The sequence below is a fragment of the Onthophagus taurus genome, chromosome 6 (genome assembly GCF_036711975.1).
Source record: "Onthophagus taurus isolate NC chromosome 6, IU_Otau_3.0, whole genome shotgun sequence".
Taxonomy (NCBI): domain Eukaryota; kingdom Metazoa; phylum Arthropoda; class Insecta; order Coleoptera; family Scarabaeidae; genus Onthophagus; species Onthophagus taurus.
This window is the reverse complement of record NC_091971.1, coordinates 16783410-16804204: the sequence shown is the minus strand read 5'-3', so window position 1 is coordinate 16804204 and position 20795 is coordinate 16783410. Positions and strand designations below refer to the sequence as shown.

General features: G+C 32.9%; 1 protein-coding gene across 5 annotated transcripts in view; it reads left to right on the top strand.

Moving 5' to 3' along the window:
- The window catches only part of LOC111414051 (G-protein coupled receptor 158 smog), a 97061-nt gene that overhangs the window by 68161 nt on the left and 8105 nt on the right, over window positions 1–20795 (top strand). For 2 of the 5 annotated variants that reach the window (XM_071196942.1, XM_023045213.2), the window contains exons 3-9: window positions 16–158; window positions 12871–13033; window positions 13132–13200; window positions 13375–13791; window positions 13898–14146; window positions 14890–15108; window positions 19431–19451. In XM_071196942.1, coding sequence (XP_071053043.1) covers window positions 16–158; window positions 12871–13033; window positions 13132–13200; window positions 13375–13791; window positions 13898–14146; window positions 14890–15108; window positions 19431–19451 — 1281 coding nt within the window. The other 3 variants (XM_023045214.2, XM_071196943.1, XM_023045215.2) reach the window with 3 other exon arrangements.

Below are 20795 nucleotides of genomic sequence, written 5' to 3'. Positions count from 1 at the left end.
TTTTTTCTTTTGCAGTGTGAGCCCCAGTTCGAATACGGAGAGAGGAGGGGTGGCTATAGATGTATTTGCCGAAAGGGATATTACTTTCCCGGGGCCAACTTTAGCTGGAAAGGTTTTTCAGGCGAGGATATTGAAAGTCGCCTTATTGCCTCATACAGGTTAGTATGTAGCTTTATATGAAACCTCATATAAATGTGGTTATTGATAGAAGATTTTGACTCATCTTAAAATTGCCATGAAATCTTTTATTTATTATCTAAAAAATTAATAGTGTAAATGGATAGTTTTTATAGAAACCGAAGTGGTCCATAAAACATCTACAAGCGAACGTAAACCGTTCGAAAGCTTCGGCTTAGCACTCTCTAAATTAAAAGCTCTATAAGGCGGAGGTAAAATGATGGGAAACTGCACAAAACGATCGAAGAATCGCAAAGAAAAGAATCTCCGCTCAGTATTATAACTCTTCGGGATTAAACTGAATAATTAAAATCGCTTATGGAGGGAAGTTCTTGAGCAAAGTGTATTTTTAATCAAGAATTCAAAAAACTTTTACGAACCTGATAAATTATCGCTAATTTTTATTTAAAATCGGAATAAAAAATCGGAAAAGTTTCAAAAATGGTTCACCCGAAAATTCACCCTTCTTTATATATTTTATTACTTCAATTTCGAAGGACCCTTTCGGTTCCCTCGTAGTAAACAGCCCGGTCATAATGCGACCTCTCGACATGATAAATGTATAACACGCTTTCACAAAAAGAGTGTTATCTTTGTCGCGCAGGTTGTCAATCATCCACAACAATGCACATCACATCGTCAATTTTTACGTGATGACCTGGACAAAATAAACTTTATTTATAACATTGAGTTTTTACGATATCGACTGAAAATAGAATCATGAATTTAATTACAAAACAACGCAAAACAGATTGTTTCTAGTTCCCCTTTTATTATGTTGGTTCAGGGGAGGAAAGCTCGATAAGATTTATTGATATGGTGGGTGTAAAGAGCACCCTTCCGAGACCGTAAACCGCGGTATTAATTTTTGAGGTGCGGCTCTGCGGGTTTCGTGATTTACGCGAAATATTATGATCGCTGAAAGCATTATCTTAATTAGGTTAACCGGGGTAATTACGCGAAATATTACAACACCGGCTACTGTTTTCTTGTTTATATTTATAGCGACAACAAAGCGACATAAAAGAGGTAAATAAAGGAAACTGAAATAAAAAAAACTGTAATAAACTCCCACGCAATGTTTGCGAACGAGACACAAGACAAGCTATAAATACACATTTTCAGACCGCATACTCATAAATTCAATCGACGCCTTTCCGACATACGAGAACCCAACTTTAGCTCGATTTCCATTTGAGAAATACGTGTAATCTTACGAAATTGAAACGTCTCGAAATTATTAATGGAACCAAATTCGATTAAAATACGAATGGTCTCATTATTAAATTTAAAATCATCAGAGTGGAATGTACGAAAATTAAAGGGTCTGTAACGAATTCACTTCAAAAGTGTAAAAATAAGATTCACCTCGTAGAATTGAAAAAATTTAGATAAATAAAATAACGTAAGTCAGGGATTTTATATTTTTATTCGCTCGAGTTGTACATACACACTTGAAAATATTTCGAAAGATTACTCCTGTCGTAAAGTTCCGTTGGCATCGTGCGATTCGAAACGCAGATTTGCCGTTGGAGAAATAAAATTTCTGTTGGCAGGGATTTACAGCGAACGACGTGACTTTATCGGTCGACTTCTGGGCCGGAGGTCGAAGCAATTTTACAGAGTCGTAAATATTACTTCGGCGTCACCCTCAAGTCTCGTTACGCGTGAGCAAACACTCGTTCATCATAAACCAACCACCTTTAAACATGTGAACACACCTTAAAATTTCTTCTAGATAAAAGAAATTATCAATTTACGTCGAAGGTACACGTGTCTATCGATTAGCTTGCATTATCGATTTTAACTTTTATTTGTTAGATAGGTTTACGAGCATTTGTTCATTTTATGATAATTAGTTAATACCAGAAATATTTACTATACCAGAATGAGAATTAAAAAAATAAAACATGTTGAAACAAAAACCATCTCAGTTCTATACGCAGCATTAATGAGTGTTCAAATTCCAGGTAATCCTAAATTAAATGTTCATTTAAATTGTTGAAAAATGTTTTTATTTCAATAAAATAAACCTTAAGAGTGGAGTATACTCCCTAAAAATGATTGCTGGCATGCTGCTTAAATCCAAAATGTCCTATAAACTACAGTTTATAGTCCTATAAACTATAAACAGTAGTCATTCGGTGGCAATAAATATGTTTAAGAATTCACTTGCATTATTATGTAAAACAACTGATCATTTTATGCCAGATTAATTGACCAAAGGAGATTTGGTGCAGCTTTAATAAACGATAACCACAAAATTAAAAAATCATGAACATCTGAAAATATTTCTTGAAAGATAATGTTAAAGGCTCCACAAATACTGTAAAATAATAAGGTTTATTCCTTTATTTTACTTGATTAGATTTTACTCCGTTTTCGAAACAGCATCAATCATTTTGCCATATTATGTATTTGTTAAAGAGTAGATTTTCACCACCCTGAAGTTAGAGTGTAGTGGTTCGCACGAGACCAACGAGACGAGATTTTCATAAAGTCTTGTCTCGTCTCGCCGATGAACTAATAAGTCTTGTATCAAGTCTCGTCTCGCAACCTTCATTCTCGTCTCGTTTCTCGTACGAGAATCTCATAAAAGTATCTAAATCTCGTCATGCATAATCTTATTGTTTCGGTGTAATAAGGTATACTTAAATACTTGCTATAATGTAAGAGTCGGAAGAGAATTACAGCCCTCAGCCCTGTCGGTCGCAAATGATTTTGTTTTTCACCCAATCGTTTAGGCATAACAAACATCGTGCAGATTTATTATTAAGGCGATTTCGATGTTTTCTTATAGTTAATGCAGCACGTGAGAATAATCTTTCCGCCGGGACTGAAGTAGCCGGTATGCTTAAGAGATCTCGTGCCATTAAACTTAAAATAGGAATTTCAGAAGCATGAATTTTCCACCATTGTAATATATCTGTGTCTTTATTACACCGTGGCATAGAATAATATTTTTGCATACAAACCATCAAAATCACTTTTCCGCTCTAGAATCTCCTCGTTCCTCCACTGCCGTTACTTTCGAACGTTTGCCTTGTGATTAATGGAAATAGGCTTTGTATACATCTTCAAATTTCTGAATCGAAGTCTCTTTTAATTCTTGGCTCCATCTTGTCATATCAAAAATCTTCTATCTTATGCCGTAAATCGAGAATTAAAACTGCTGCATAAATCTAATTAGTTTTACGATAATGCTTTAATATTTTGCCTCTCGCAGCCTAAAAACTAACAATAAGCTGCTCTTCGACAGCGTTTCGATTTTGCTCTCAATATTATCTATTAGTATATTGATACATACAACCACCATAGGTAATTAAATCTCCTCCTAGTTGTTTGGAAAATATTTGAAAGTTGACTAGTAATTTATGCACTTCTTCTAGTAGTATCCATTCTTTGTCCTCAAATATATGGTTTTAAAGCAACAACATCTTGACGCAATGCACCAAGTCCATGTCTACCTTCAAAAGGTACCTTCAACATATCATTACTGGAATTCCAGCGTGTAGATACGAAAATATTTACAGAAATATTGCAGACATTATTTGCAGAAATACTTACCTGCGAGACTCTCGTACGAGACGCAAGACCTCATGCACGAAATTCGAGACGAAACCAATGAAAGTGTCGTCTTGTCTTGTCCGAGTCTCGTCTCGAAAACGAGACGAGAATTTGAGGAATACGATATTCCTAATTGGCCAGCAAAAAAATATCAAGCACTTTATGACAGCACATATTATCTGAAACATAAGAAAATAAGGAAAAGAAATACTTTCTTCTTTAAAAAATTTCGTCAGTTGAGAAAAAAAGATAAAGCAATGTAAAAGTAAAGAGTATATGAGATTGTCATCAATATTATAGAGCTCAGACGATTAAAAGCAATATATTTGTGTTTTAGTTCAGTGGGTTTAAAAACTTTAAGGTTAAATCATAGATATAAACAAGGGTAAACAAATATTAGACAATCTGCATTTAAAAGCTTTTACGGAGAAAAAATGTATTTGTAAAGTAAATTCCTTGAGAAGTTTTTGAATCTGCCAAGATTAGATGCTTAGAAGTTCACAAGCTTGATGTAAATAATATCCACATATTTCATTAAAACAACCTCGTTTTTTATTATGTCTCTGAACATATATTTCTGTCTTCTCTGTTTGGGTCGTTTCTTCTATTTTTAATTATTATTTAAATAGTTAAGAGTTATTATTTCTTCCATTTTTATCAGTTATTTAATTTAAATAAAATTTGTTTGTTTTTATTTACTTAAGATTTATGTTTATTTTAAAAAAATGTTGACCTTTCCGTTTCTTCTATTACCAGTGTCTTTTCTGCCTTCCTCTTCTTTGCCCAGTCTCTTTCTTGCCTTTATAGCCTTTTTTCATATCGCTTTTCGCACAGCAAGTTTTTCTGATCAGTCCGTTTCTTTTATTATATTTTCTGTCCCTCTCTTTCCAGTGTCTGATCATTCTTCCTACTCTATTATCAATCTCTGTCCAGTTTTCCTGTTTCTCTATCAAGTCCCTTTCATGCTTCTCCAGATCTTCTTCAGTTTCTTTTTCTACTACTAATCTCCTTCTTATCTTTCTAGCCTTTATACCTTCATTCCAGCCTCCCCCCTCTCTGCCTACTACCTTTACAATTCTTCCAGCCTCTGTTTAGTTTCTTTATTCTATTACCAGTATTTTTGCAATATTCCTTCTTCCTGATTAGAGTTTAGCCAGTTACTGGTCTCCTTATGGTTTTTCTGGTTTATATTCAGTCTCGTTCTTGTATTGCCACTCTCTCTACAATCTTCTTCTTTTCTATTTAGACATTTTCTTTCCTTTAAAGTACATTTCCCCTCTCCGTTTTGACAACAATTTCAAAAAAAAACATTGATTTAACTAAATTTCAGTGTTACAATATTTTATATCTCTTTCTATCTTCTTTCACTACGATATCAGCTGAAAAGTAGAGAGAATTTGAGTGATACAAATTTCAACACAATGATACAAGGTTACTTCGAAAATATGACCATAAGAAAGTACGTATAAAGAATAATGTTCTCCAAAAAACTTTAAGGATGATGTGAAGAATTTAACATCAAAATGTAGTGTAAAAATATTACAATTAAAATTATTGAATTAAAGATTATGGTGACAAATTGTTAAAGAAAGGACTAGCATTGATGTAGAAAAAAGAATTAGAAATTAAGACATTAGTTTAAAATTAAACAAATTTAAAAATTGAAATATTACTCAATGCGTACTATGAGTGCTCGCCGTCCAATGTAGCTTTTCTTTTTCCCTTTCTCTTCAGTCTTTGCTTAGTGTTCATCTTCTATAATCATTCTCTTTTGTGGTTTTGCATTCATTATTTTACATTATTCTTCTCTTGCCGTCTCCTGCTCTAGCTAAGCACTTTCCTGTCATTTTCTTTGTAAACTCCTTTCTTTCCCCCTCTCTTTCGTATTAGCATTTCTTTTAGTATATTTTCTCCCTTTTCATCTTCTGTTCAATCTCTTTCTTCTTTATTAATCTTCTTGAATTTTTTCCCGAATCTTTTCTATACTGCCAGTCTTTGTTTATTCAGCATTTCCTCTAAGTCCAGTTCAATTCTTTCTTTTCAACTCCTGATCAGTTTTTTCTTAAATTCAGTCCCCTTCCTATTCTTCTAAATTCAGTACTGTATTTGCCTTCTATTACCAATATTATTCTTGTCAGTCTTTATGCTATAATCATGCTATAATCAGCACCCTATAATCATGCTATAATCATGCTATAATCCTTCTATAATCAGCACCCTTCTTGTTTTTTCAGTCTCCCATCTTTCTACGCAGTATTTTTTTATATTAAGCTTCTGTTTAGCCTCTTTCTCCTATTATTACTCTTTTTCCCGTCCTATTCTCTATTCAGTTGGTTTCATCTATCAACAGTTTCTTCCATGTCTTTCCAGCTTTTTCCCAGTCTCTTTCTTCTATTACCACCTTCCGTTCAGTCTCTTTCTTTTATTACTAGTCTTTTCAATGTTACTCTTATCCTCTTCTCTGTCTAACCCCTTTTCTATCTTAAAAGCTTCATAGTCTCTATTTTCTTTGTCCAGTACTTTTCTTTCTTTTCAGTTTCTGCTCAGCTTTCTTCTTTAATTACCATACTACTTTCTGTCCTTCTAAATTATGTATTTAGTTTTGCTAGAATTGTGCTATTTCTTCTATTATCAGTAGCCTTCTTATTGTACCAGTCTCTGTTCAGTCTCGGTGTTATTACCACTCTCTCCTTTCTGCACAGTATTTTTCTTTTTTCGGCTTTTGCTCAGTCTTTATCTTCTATTAAAAATCTTTTTCTTGTCATTTCAATTCTTGCCTAACATTCTTTTCTTGCCCCGTCTGTTCAATATATCTTTATTCCCTTACCAAATTCCGTTCAGAATCTTTCTTTTAATACTAGTTTCTTTCCGATCTTACTTTTTTCCTATTTTGGTTAATCATTCTGCTCTACCCATTATGATTTTTTTTTCCTTTCAGGTTCTGTTCAATCTTATTCTTCTATTGCCACTCCTTTCTTTCTAGTTTCTATACAGCCTCTTTCTTCTACTACCCGCCTCCTTCTTATCCTTCCTTAGTTTCTGTTCAGTCTCTTTCTTCTATTACAACTTTCCTTGTCTTCCCAGTGCCTGTATAGTCTTTTTCTTTTATTAAAAAATTTTTCTGATCTGTCTCCATTATTTTTAGTCTCTTTTCGTTTGCGAAAGCGCCACGCTTCGTCCACGCTCTTTCGCGTCTATATTCCTCTTTATTTTCTTCTATTACTAGTCTATTACCTTCATTCACCCAAGTCTCTTTCTTCTCTTTCCATTTTCTATCCAGTGTATTCATTTTTAACATGTATTTCTGATATTTCTGAGTATGGCTAATTAAATTGATGAAATTGGAAATTGATAGCTGACATCAGTCTGCACCTGGAGCATATAACACTATCGGTCACTTGGTGTACGACTCGGTTAGAAACACAGAATTAGTTGAAATGGAGGTTAAATGTGTTCAATTGATTGGAAAAGATCAATGTTCGTATACTTACAGCTTACAAGAACACTGGAGGAAAAATATTACCTAAACAGCTTGGGGATACACTACCCTGAGAAATGGCTAGTACATTTAATTAACGACTCTTTTTTATTTATGTTGATTTTATTATTTTTTCTATCTCATGAACAAGACTTCCATTGTAAAGTAATTAACTGAGTAGTTTCGTAAATTAAAAGGTGAGGAAGTTTTATTTTTATTTAGATTTTCTGTATTTGTATTTGTCAAGATTTACAAATGTTGTTTATTATCTCATATCGAGCTTGTGTATATATTTTACAATCTTTTCTCTTTATGAAATCATATAAAAACAAAACTTTTTAAATATTTAGGTCATCATTTATTATTGACACGTTATCGATACGTCCGGAATTTAAAAAGAATCATCCACAAGTCACGAATTTCCGATGCACAAAATGTACCTCAGGAACAAAAGAATACAAAATTAGTTACTTTGATGAATCGACTGTGATTCCAAGAAAAAATATATCGATGACACGATTAAATATACAAACATTGAAAAGTATTACACCAAACTTACCATCTATTTTATGAACAGCTCATAAACACTGTAAACCTTTATGTATTTATTATAAACTACATTGAATTTTGATTTTATGATATAATTTAAAAAAAAATTAATAAAATGAGACTTACTTTGTGCTCTTTATGCTCAAAATCTAAGAAAACAAATAACATTATAAGGAGAGAGAATATTTAGCGAAAGAGATTAAAAGTGGAGTAGTGGGTTATAGGCAACAATGTTGAGTAATAAAACTACAAGGTAGCGTTGGGTATAAATACGATTCCTAGAAAGGTTTCCTAAATAATGCGATTACATCAAACAAAGGACGAAACATCATTTGAAGCAGTATATGCTTTTTACAGCCATTTGTTTTCTGAATGCAGCAAAATTAGGAGTTGCGTCGAGTACCGTACTACCTTCAAGTAGAATTATTCTAAGTAACCTTAATTATACATTGTTTTGTGTATTTTAAAATTAATTACACATCATTTCCACAATTGTCGCTTCTGCCTGCCTTCACTGGAGCAATTTCGAAGAGTTGAATGTCGTTGTGTTTATCTATAGTAAATAAATGGAGGGTGTCGACTTTCTATTTATCTAAGTATAATAAATATTTAACTACCTTCTGAACAAGCTGCACTCCAAAGAAATGAAAGGAAAATATTGAACTACTAGTTTCAAGTTTACGTCAAAAAATCATCGTCTTTGTAAAATTGATGGAAGGCAAATAACCAGCTGCAAAATATAATTATACGAAAAAAATAAAACATAATGAAATTCATTAGCTTATATAAAATATTGTTCATCAACAACATGAAGAAAATTTTATTTTATTTGTGTATAGATTCAAGCTCTTTGGTGTTTACTTTTTCTGCCTTTAACCATTACATTGCCACGCCTTAAAAAAATCATTAAATTATTATTATTACACCATGTTTCGGATTTAGACAAGATATTTTATTATTATAAATAATGTACTATGTACAAACCCTAGAGACTTCTCATGAGATTGAGCAAATGTTGACCTTAAACAAAATGTGAACCAGTTTTTTTGTTTTGAACGATTCCCCGACCAGCATTTGTGAGCAGATTTCGTCATTCAAATCCTCAACCATACTAAGCCATCAAGAAGAAGATAGAAAAAAGAAGATATCGTCACGGCACATGATTCCAAAGAAATTCAAAAAAACATACTGGACTAATAGTTGTCACTCCATATAAGACTTCTCGCCATCTCTGCATGATAAGAAGTGATACTGTTTAGAACGAAAGTTCTGCCAAGTCTACATTTACGTTGTTACAGCTTTAGCCTAATAAACAAAGTACTTGAATTTCCCGCACGGAATCCTTTTAAATCTTTCTAAATGTGTGCTCGGAAAAATGAATGAGATATTTTTGGAATAGAATACTTCCAGAAACAGCTTGAACCTGTAGTTAGAAACAGTCCATGAAGCATGTCAACTTCGAAAAGGATAACAAAGTACTCTTTCTGCTGGACGATCCCACATCGCACAGCAAAAATTTACAAGCTTGGAATTTTACTGGAGTAAATGCATCATATTTACAACAAGGAACTTTTTTTCAAAGCAGGGAGACAAAGGCTACAGGTAAATACGTCCAGAACAAAATATATGAAGGCTGCTAATAACGCTCAGCTAAGATCTGAGTGAAGCATACACGTTCAAAAGTGTAAAGGAATTGAAATGTAAAGGAATGGCTGCAGAAATTATGAGAAGACTGTATATGGCTAATGGAGCTTACTTTTGATTGACAATGAGAAAACTATTAACGTTAGGCGTAGTAACCAACTAAAGTACTAATACACAAAACACTTATAAGACCAGTCCTCACGTATGCGTCAGAAAAATAGACGATGATAAAAAATGGCGAGAACTTCTTGGGATGCTTTGAAAGAAAGATACTCCGGCACATATACAGGGGTGTTCAGGAAAACGGAATATGGAGAAGGTTGAGTTGTACCGGTTTTATGAAGAACCGAATATTGTACAATCCATCAAAATCAATAGGTTAAGGTGGCGACCATCTAGAAAGGATGGATCATCTAGTTTATGGAACCCGCAAGAGAGGCAGGCCTAGAAACAGATATAAGAACCAGGTTGAAGAAAGTCTAAAAATGCTGAGAGTTAGAAACTGGAAGGCCAAGGCACGGGATAGAAGAGAGTGGAAGCTGATCTTAGCACAGGCCAAGATTCACCAGGTGTTGTGGTGCCAATGATGATGAAATGAGTCATATTACCAGGCCATACCATACGACGTTTACTATTTAGTTCGCTGCACTTCAAGCTCACCATAAAATATTTCAAATGAAAATGTCTAAACTACTTAATGAAAGATATAAGTGGCTAATATGAGAAGTGCAGAGGAGTGGCATCCGTGCTTCTGAAATTTGGCCTCATATGTTTACAGATAACCAGTTTGCTGACGTTTTGCAATCTTCTAAAATTCCTATTAAAATTTTATGTTATTCCAGCTTAAGAGAAAGATATCGAAGCGCATCGGAACAAGAAACAAAGACTTAAAGTTTATTTGAGGAAATAACATCATCGGAAAAAACGAATCCTCACCCATACAACCCATCAGACTTAGTTCAAACCTTAAAGAAAAGATCACCTAATTTTGACAAATATAAAAACAGAAAAATTAAATTAATACTTCATGGAAATGTTCCACTATGTGCGCAGTTACTGCGAAGACCAAAATTTTTATTTGTTACGATTTCCGTTAAAAAGCAAGTGATCCAATTTTAGTAAAACGTTATGTATCTCTATATATCGAAAAATGTTAAAGGTCCAATGTAAAGGTGGTCCAAATTAAGCAGCCTTCTCCTATATTAGGACAATAAAAAATTTTGAATTATCGTTTTCATAATAAATGAATTGGGCAGCGTGGACCAAACAGCATTTCCAGACTTAACTCCATTAGATTCATGGGATACATAAAAGACAAAGTATATTTTATCATCCCTATGGAATTGGATGACGTTATTGCCTGGATTCACAAAGCAATAAAATAAAATGAAATAAATTAATACTAAAACAATATCCCATTACATTGACATTTAATTCATTTATGTAAAATATTGATTTTGGAGTCGCCAACAGGAAGTCTTCAGGTAGTCCGTCGTAAGCAGTCCTAGGGCAATCTTCTATAATATGTTTCAGTGTTTGATTTTCATCGCAATTGCAGAAGAACATTAATGTCTTGCCCTATTTATGCAGAAAGCAGGCACATCTAACATACTAGGTCCGCATTCTATTTAGAGTTGATCAGGTTTTACGAGTTATATCAAAACCAGGAGTCTTGTAATATATAAAATCTAATTGTTCTGCTTTATTATTGCTATAGTATCCTTTCTTGATGCCAAGTGTTATTTAGGCTGAATTCTTCACTGTTGTTTTATTCAGTGGCTTTCTGGATCAGAGGCGAGTATATTTGACATCCTTAATAAAAACACTTGGTAGGTTTTGATTGCTCAAGATCTGCTTGAATTCTTGCGTGAGGACATTTATGCGGCGCAGATTTTGCGGTGGTATATGGCTCAGTACTACGAGTCATTCCATAGGAGTAGATTTGATAACCCCAGAGATCATTCTCATCGTACTAGGTATTTTGTTGCGAATAATGTGACCTTGAATTGTATTCTAATCATTCTGCCAACGAGTTTATTGTTTAGAAGGACTATATTACACCAGTTCTGCTAGCGTTTGGTTAAAATCATCATTTTCGGAAGTACCTTTCTAGATTTACTACGTCGGCTGTCTGGATCTGCCCTGATTCTTCAAGCGATATCCCAGTCATAGGAGTAGCCGTGCGTTTTATATTTTGCTTTGGCAATATATAAATTAAAGAGGGACGGTGCGAGCACTATCCCTTTTCTTGGTGAGCTCACATTGGACCCCACGACAACTCGGAATGTTCTGTCATGCATATTATTTAGCAGACGAGCTGTTGATTTACATGGGATAAAACATGGAGGAACTTACAGATCTTCTTTTCTCCATACAGTGTCGTAGGCATCCGACAGATTAATGAATACAGCAGAAGTTTTGAGATTTCTTTCTTCAATATAAGTTGAAAGCCAGAGGATCTGATCAACGCAGCTCCGTTTTTACCTTTCAAGTAATTTGTATGTTACTGATAATAATTCGATAGGCATGTAGCTCTTAAGTGACTTTGCTGCTTTCCCTGCTTTAAGGATTTCAATTTTGTTGCCAGAAACTTGAGTCACAAAATTGTATTAACAAAAATCACATCTATTTGAAGGAATGTTGGGGATTTCAATGAATCATTGCCTCTGGAACAACTAATTGCTGAAATATATTAGGTACTCTTTTGATACTGTGACTAATCCCATTTAATGGCCGAATGTGCGTTTCTCACCGTATTTTTTTTATATCCAGCGAGTAATTGCTTTTATTATTTCTCTCAATGGAATCTTATAAATACCAAAGCAGTAAGAACTTACCTCTGACTATATAAAAGAAATGTAGATATAAAAAAATGTAGATTAAACTAATTGCATATAAAACATTTTTTGTGGGATTTTTGCAATGCCTCGCGTGGTAATTGACGGTTTAATCCATTGTTTTTAAATTAACTTTTTTAATTACATTCCATATTTGCTTTGTTTCCAAAACCATGTTAACTGAAATTATATAGTAGTGTGATTTGTTAAACCGAACAGCTAAATTACTAATTAGGTTAAACGAACTTAAGAATCAACTTTAACTTTTGCTCACTTCGATTGAATTACCGTAATTGAATTTTCTAGCAAATAGACTTAATAGACCAATCGAAAATACTATAAGGGTAACTTTTACGGTAAATGCTTTTAAAACAAAGAAACAATGTTTAAATTATCTTAAAACTTTACGATTATTATTGTTTTTAAGCGGATTGGGTTGCATAATTTCCATTGAATTGCATCTTAATTTGAAAATGTTAAGGTTAAGGTTAAAATGTAAAATTAGAATAGATCACTAATGGAACTATTGACTAAACCATCATGGTTTTGTTTTCGTTCATTACCTCCGAATCAAATCCCATTCGGGTCTTATTCAAATCCCGTTTTGTTTGCTTACAGTTGCAAAATGTGTTCGAAAGAATGTGATTCTTGCGAATCAGGTGGAGTTTGCGAAGCCAAACGCAATATCCACTTAAGGACGGTTATTTTGAGCATCCAATTGGCATTCATGGGTCTTACAATCATTGTGGCTTTGGTAGTTTTTCGCCAAAGAAAATGCAAGGTAGATAATATTTTAAAATAAAATAATTTTTTTTTATTTTAATCAACACGAAACATACACTCGTTTTCATCTTGTGTTTTATGACCGGTGTTTTCCAGACAATAGCGTCCGGGATGTGGACGGTCTTGGAAACTGCTCTTCTCGGCATTTTCCTGCTATACTCAACAGTAAGTACTCGTTCTTAATCTCGGTCATACAACTATACGATACAAAAAAAATTTATATATAGAGGAGAAATTAGGTTTAAGACGTTTAGTAATTGCCCTGCTTTCTTACACACTTGTTATTGTTATCGACATACTTTTCGACTTTAATAATAATGTATTGTATACATTATTTAGGTGGTGGTACACTTTTTTGATCCATCCATCGTTGAATGTATAGCGGAGCCATGGACGAGAGAATTGGGTTTTATCGTTTGTTATGGAGCGATTGTTTTGAAGATGTATAGACATTTAATTGAGTTTAGGACAAGAAAAGCTCATCGATGGGTAATCAAGGATACGGATTTACTCAAGTATCTTTTTATTATGGTGCTTTCGGTGCTTGCTTACATGTCTGCGTTTACTTCGATAAGTTTAAATTTTGTTCAAGAGAGTTACGATCTTTTGCACGTGCAAACCACAACCCACGGTGCGAGTTATTATGCTTGTAAACCTTTATGGTGGGATTACGTTACCGAAATTGGGGAATTGGCTATTTTATTATTTGGTGTTCATCTAAGCATAGCCAGTAGAAACGCAAAAACACCATTTAACGTAAGTTAAAAATTCATTTTTAGTTTTAGTTGGTGATTAAATAGCTTCAAGGCATCAAATTTTAACTAATTTGTTGTTTATTTTAATTTGTTTTTTTGATTTTCAGGAACGAACTTATCTTTGTTTAGCGATAATCATCGAATTAATCGGAAGCCTACTTTTCTATGTTTTTCGTATAACAATAATGCCAAATCTTCACCCAGACACAATTCTCATAGTTTATTTTATTCGGAGTCATTTAACTACAAGCGTAACACTTGTATTGGTATTTGCCCCAAAGTTTTGGTACCAACAAAAGCAAGCGAGGTCTTTGGCTCAAGAGTACTCCTGCAGGATTCCAGTAGATGCTTTTAAGGTAACGACCTTATCTTTTTTATCTTTCTCCCCGTAAAAATCACATTGAAAATCCGATACGACATTCGGGTTCACTTCACTTTACTTTATTTCTAAGTGAACGAGTGCGTCTGTAGAGGATATTGACAGATTTTTCGAGGTATTTCCCTGGAACGGAACGAGCGAAGCTTTGGAGATCTAACTTCGACATGAAGATGGTTAAATCCGTTTAGATATTTTTGTAGTAAAAAATAAACTAATATTGTTAAGGTTATGATGATGTAACATTTTATTTTTATCTTTTCTCAAAAAAACGGTTGAAACCCGACTCCTTTTTACATCGTGTCGTTTTTTTTCATGCATATTTACGAAGGATCCTTTGTTCTTTCCACGACTATACCTTCTCGTTTCCTTCCAGGGAATTAAAAACAGCAAAACTTCGAACAGGAAACGCTAAGGGGAATCATTAAAAGGATTTTTTTGCTTCTGTGTATTTCCTTTTTTGCTTTTCTTTTTATCCATATTTTTCGTCGCGAAACATATTTCCGCGTACTGCTTTATGTTTCGGGCCGGCGAGCGTTTTCAATTCCTCCCCGAGACCGTAATGCTTCTTCCGGGATGGGTCCCATTACTGACAGAATTAAGCTTGCGAATCCATTACCCCGTGAGAGCTTTTAATCATTTAAAACCCGGTTGTCGCGAAAAATTGATCTTGTCATTTGAAAGGACACCTCGACCCTGTTTTTTTTTTCTTTGTGTGGTCAGGACGTAAACGCTCACGGTCCGCTGGCTACCAACAATAGTGACGTGGACGTTGGTGAGGTTACTTTGGCAGACATGAGCCCGGATGACATCAGAGCAGAACTCAAAAGGTTATACATGCAACTCGAGATCTTTAAGAATAAAACGATATGTCGTGACAACCCGCATATATCTAAAAGAAGAGGTGGAAAGAAAGCTCAACATCGAAGATTCAGCTTACAGGTAAGTTCACATCAATTATCAAAACGGTCCTAATTTGTTCTGTCGAAACGTTGATCGCGTTACAATAATGATGAAACTCGATTGCATTGAAAAGCTTCTTTAATCGATCGGGTGGGGTTTAAAGCTGACGAGTCCGCCGTCGCGATGGATATTCAATTTCCCGTCGAAATTATACTGCCATTAGTATTAGGATCGATTTGATGACGAAAATTAATATATCCGATAGCGCAAACAGGTCGTGACTATAAAATTTCGTTCCAAATCACGAAGACGTGAAATAAAGACAAATGTTTCGTACAAAATTGCTGTAATTCATCATGGCAATATTCCAAATAAACTTTATCGACGATTTTATTATACAATTTCCGTCTCATCTGGCAAATAAAGATTTCGTACCAAAAAAAATTTAATTCTTTTTATTTAACGTTAGATTATCTTCTTTCGGTACGTCATTTCGGTTTAGGTTTAAAAATGGGTGCTTTTCCATTAAGGGATCGTATTCAATTTCTATGAAAATTGCACCGAAACGGTTTAGTATCGGACGGGGGAAGAACATCGATCGTGCAAACGAATATTTGATTACTCCACTTTACTAGTAATAGAACGAAAAGGAAATGAAAAGAAATGAAACGTCGTGCACTCACGCAAGACATTCATCCAGAATTAATCAATTAATTAGTTATAAAAAGTTATATACAGTAGCCCCCCAACTTACGAGAACATTTGTTCCATAACTTTTCTCGTAACTCGAAAATATCATAACCCTTTGTGTCATAGTTTTAAACAGTCATTTTAAACTGTACTTATCTATTCGGCGCATTTAGAGCTGTTGGTACTTTCTACTATACAAGAAAGAATCTGTATAAAACACGACGCAATCCGCACTGTAGGGTTTTTAGGTATATTTAAAGTTATTCATCCAGATGTGAGGTTACAAGTTAGGTTTTGTTTCAACATATTTTTTCTCTATATTTCTCCGATCCAACCCAACAATTATTATACATCATTTTAAAGAGAAAGCTTTGAGCTTTAATTTAAAATAAGTTTCATTCCTTAATTTCAATAAACACAGCTTCCAAGAATTTTTAAATTAGCGTCTTTTTTTACACTTTTAGGTTATATGAAAATGTAAGTTTTATTTCAACATTTTTTTTCTCAATATTTTTCCAATCCAACCCAACAATTATTATACATCATTTTAAAGAGAAAGCTTTGAGCTTTAATTTAAAATAAGTTTCATTCCTTAATTTCAATAAACACAGCTTCCAAGAATTTTTAAATTAGCGTCTTTTTTTACACTTCTAGGTTGTACGAAAATGTAAGTTTTATTTTAACTTTTTTTTTCTCAATATTTTGCCAATCCAACCCAACAATTATTATACATCATTTTAAAGAGAAAGCTTTGAGCTTTAATTTAAAACAAGTTTTATTCCTTAATTTCAATAAATACGGCTTCCAAGAATTTTTAAATTAGCAACCTTTTTGTCACTTTTAGGTTATACGAAAATGCAAGTTTTATTTCAACATTTTTTTTCTCAATATTTTTCCAATCCAACCCAACAATTATTATACATCATTTTAAAGAGAAAGCTTTGAGCTTTAATTTAGAAAAAGTCTTTTTCCTTAATTTCAATAAATACGGCTTCCAGGAATTTTTAATGTATCATCTTTTTGTACATTTCTAGGTTATACGAAAATGTAGGTTTTATTAAAACTTTTTTTTTCTCAATATTTTTCCAATCCAACTCAACAATTATTATACATCATTTTAAAGAGAAAGCTTTGAGCTTTAATTTAAAATAAGTTTCATTCCTTAATTTTAATAAATATGGCATCCAGAAATTTTTAAATTAGCGTCTTTTTTGACACATTTAGGTTATAGGAAAATGTAAGTTTTGTCTCAACATATTTTTTCTCTATATTTTTCCAATCCAACCCAACAATTATTATACATCATTTTAAAGAGAAAGCTTCGAGCTTTAATTTAAAACAAGTTTTATTCCTTAATTTCAATAAACACGGCTTCGAGGAATTTTTAAATTAGCGTCTTTTTTGACACTTTTAGGTTATACGAAAATGTAAGTTTTATATCAACATTTTTTTCTCTATATTTTTCCAATCCAACCCAACAATTTTTATACATCATTTCAAAGAGAAAGCTTTGAGCTTTAATTTAGAATAAGTCTCATTCCTTAATTTCAATAAATACGGCTTCCAGAAATTTTTAAATTAGCATCTTTTTTGACACTCTTAGGTTATACGAAAATGTAAGTTTTGTTTCAACATTTTTTTTCTCTATATTTTTCCAATCCAACCCAACAATTATTATACACCATTTTAAAGAGAAAGCTTTGAGCTTTAATTTAAAATAAGTTTCATTCCTTAATTTCAATAAATACGGCTTCCAGGAATTTTTAAATTAACACCTTTTTTGACACTCTTAGGTTATACGAAAATGTAAGTTTTATTTCAACATTTTTTTTCTCAATATTTTTCCAATGCAACCCAACAATTATTATACATCATTTTGAAGAGAAAGCTTTGAGCTTTAATTTAGAATAAGTTTCCTTCCTTAATTTCAATAAATACGGCTTCCAGGAATTTTTAAATTAGCATCTTTTTAGACACTTTTAGGTTATACGAAAATGTAAGTTTTATTTCAACTTTTTTTTTCTCAATATTTTTCCAATGCAACCTAACAATTATTATACATCATTTTAAAAAGAAAGCTTTGAGCTTTAATTTAGAATAAGTCTCATTCCTTAATTTCAAATAATACGGCTTCCAGGAATTTTTAAATTAACATCTTTTTTGACACTTTTAGGTTATACGAAAATGTTAGTTTTAACTCAATACTCTTTTTGTCAATATTTTTCTAATTCAACCCAACGATTATTATACATCGATTTAAACAGAAAGCTTTAAGCTTCAATTTAAAACAAGTTTCATTTCTTAATTTCAATAAACACGGCTTCCAGAAATTTTTGAATTAACATCTTTTTTAACACTTTGATTGCATATTTTGCTAAAATTGGTTCCAAAGGCCTTTACTGAGTGTATTTTGATAGCGTTTTAATTCTGTCTGATTCTGTCACAAAGTTTCAAAGTTTTTGACTTCTTGAGACACAAAGAATTAAGTCGAATTCGAATTTATTGAAAATGGGAATAGATATGCATGTAGCAAAAATTAAAGATAAAAGTACCGCATACTCAGTACGGTGTTATAATAAATTACTAAAATAAGAAAATATATGTAGTATTTATCAAGAAAAAAAGAGAACGTATTTACAAATTTATCATAGTATCCTTTAAAATAGAACTAGAAGGTTGACGAGAATTTTGTGTTTTAGGTTTTTTGCGTATAACAAACGCGTCTAAACTTGTCTGCCTTTTTTTTTTTCTTTTTTTGTGTTCTAAAATGCTTCATAATAGAATTTTCAAAATTGCTACAAACTCTTTTCACCATTTCTTTATCCGAGTGATTATTAACAGCTGCTTCCCTACGGAAATCCCAAGCTTGGATTATTGATAACAAAGTATTAGAAGAAATATCTTCAGATTCTACATTTCATCGATATTTAATTCGCCAACAGTTTCATTCATTTTCTCTAAAGCTTTTAAATCTTCTATAGAAACACTTAATAGTTGAAAACTTATGAACGTAACAAGCAGCTGTTGACTACAAAGAATCACTTACAATTACATAGTACATATGATTCGCAAAAAGGTATACATATGTATTTCGGAATACATATTACGTATTCTCGTAAGTCGAGTTATAACTATCGATTTTTAACGTCTCGTAAGTCGAAATGCTCGTAAGTTAGAGCTCTCGTAAGTCGGGGGTCTACTGTATAGTAAACATTTTCTTTGTTTTATACTAAACATTTAGCTCATAAGCTTAGAGTCAATAAACTTGAAATGTCTTGAAAAGGGTCTTCGTAAAGAGAGAAAAAAAAATACCGAACCCAGTAATTGCGCCTTCGAGAGTGTAACGAAATGGGCTGCTCTTGTCACGCGTTCCTGATTTTCAATGCTTCCCGGAAAGATATCACAGTTTCCGAGCTACTTCTACCCAGAATGGAACACGCACGACTTTCTTCTCGTTCTTTCTTAATGGCTGAACGAACATTTATTGGATTACAATGCGAACGTGCTCTAGTATTTCAATGGTTAACAAGGAATGACTTCAATTTAATGAACCGAACCTAAATGGTACTCTTTAAGGCATTTTAAAATTGAATGAAATCCTAAATTATTAAATAACTATTTTTTAATTTAGTGTTATAATCATTTTATTAATCTGATATGTTTTCATGCAGAAGAAAGGAAGTAGAGAGAAGGTAAGGGTCGTGTGGGTGTAAATGTTTTGTTGTAATTTTCTTCTTCTAAATCTTCTTCTTAAACTATCTTCTTTGTTCCTTTTACTCCTTCTTCACGACCTCTCTTTTCGTTACGTCCGCACAGCACGCTTTTTTTGTCTTATACACTTTAGGCTTTTTAGGTCTGCGCTAATAAGACGTCAGCAGGTTGTTGCCTTTTGTACCATCCATAAACCGTGCTAGATTCTTCAGATTGTACCGCTAAGTTATTGTCGATCCAATGAAGCCCTACTCATCGGAATTATGTTTATGTGCACAGACATACCGGGTTTCAATCTAGAAAAGTTTACAGTTACCCAAGTATTCGCGATAAACTATCGATTATGAAAACTATTGGAAGCTACCAACTACATTTTCATGAATTATTCATAACCGGCTTGAAATGATGAAAAGACCTATACTAACGTAAACGTACGCATGTCACGAGCTTAAAGAACAGCTATACAAATGGAAATTACCTGTTTTGATTCATGCTTTGTTTGTTACACTCTTCACACAGATTTTTATTATACAATTTACTTAAAACTTCTATTACAATAATAATACTTAGTTTATTAATTTTGAAAGTTTAATCTCATAAATTTCAATATACTTTCTTTTAATGTAGAGAATTACATATATGGTCTAACAAATATTGAAACTTTGAGAAAACATTTTTTGTAACATTGATGCTTTTCTAATTTGTCATCTTCATTTGATCTATAGACGTAATGGAGTTTTAGATGCTACAAAAATATATAAAGATTGACGATGTTGAAGATATTTGGACTACACAAACTGCCTTGCAAGTTTTACCGAGAACTTTTTACTGCTGAATAAGACGAAAATACTCCCAGCGATGTTTTTATTTGTAAAGCGAGACATTACTTGTACAATTACCAAATAGTGACTTGCAAGAATCAAATTAATCCTCGCTCCCAAGCCGATATTTTTTTCGTATTTGTTAACGCAAGCATAGATACAAAAGATTACAACAATTTTTAATGATTGTTATTGCTTATACTCGATCTGGCAGAAAATAAGTTGGATTTTGGTGGTCACCAAAAAAAAATATGGATTGTTTTGTAAACAGCACTGGTTCTGGTCAATGTCTTTGCTACTTATTGAGTAACCCCAACGAAGAAGAAAGTACTTAAAGAAAAATATAATTGTTTGTTTGAAGACAATATAATCAAAAGATATGAATCACCTTGGGTAGCCCTGTAGTGTTGGCCACAAAACTATTGCAAACTTTTCTATATCATGAAACCAAAAGGAATGCCAAATGGAAAATTTTGCCCAATGATCTGGTAGTTATGTAACTTG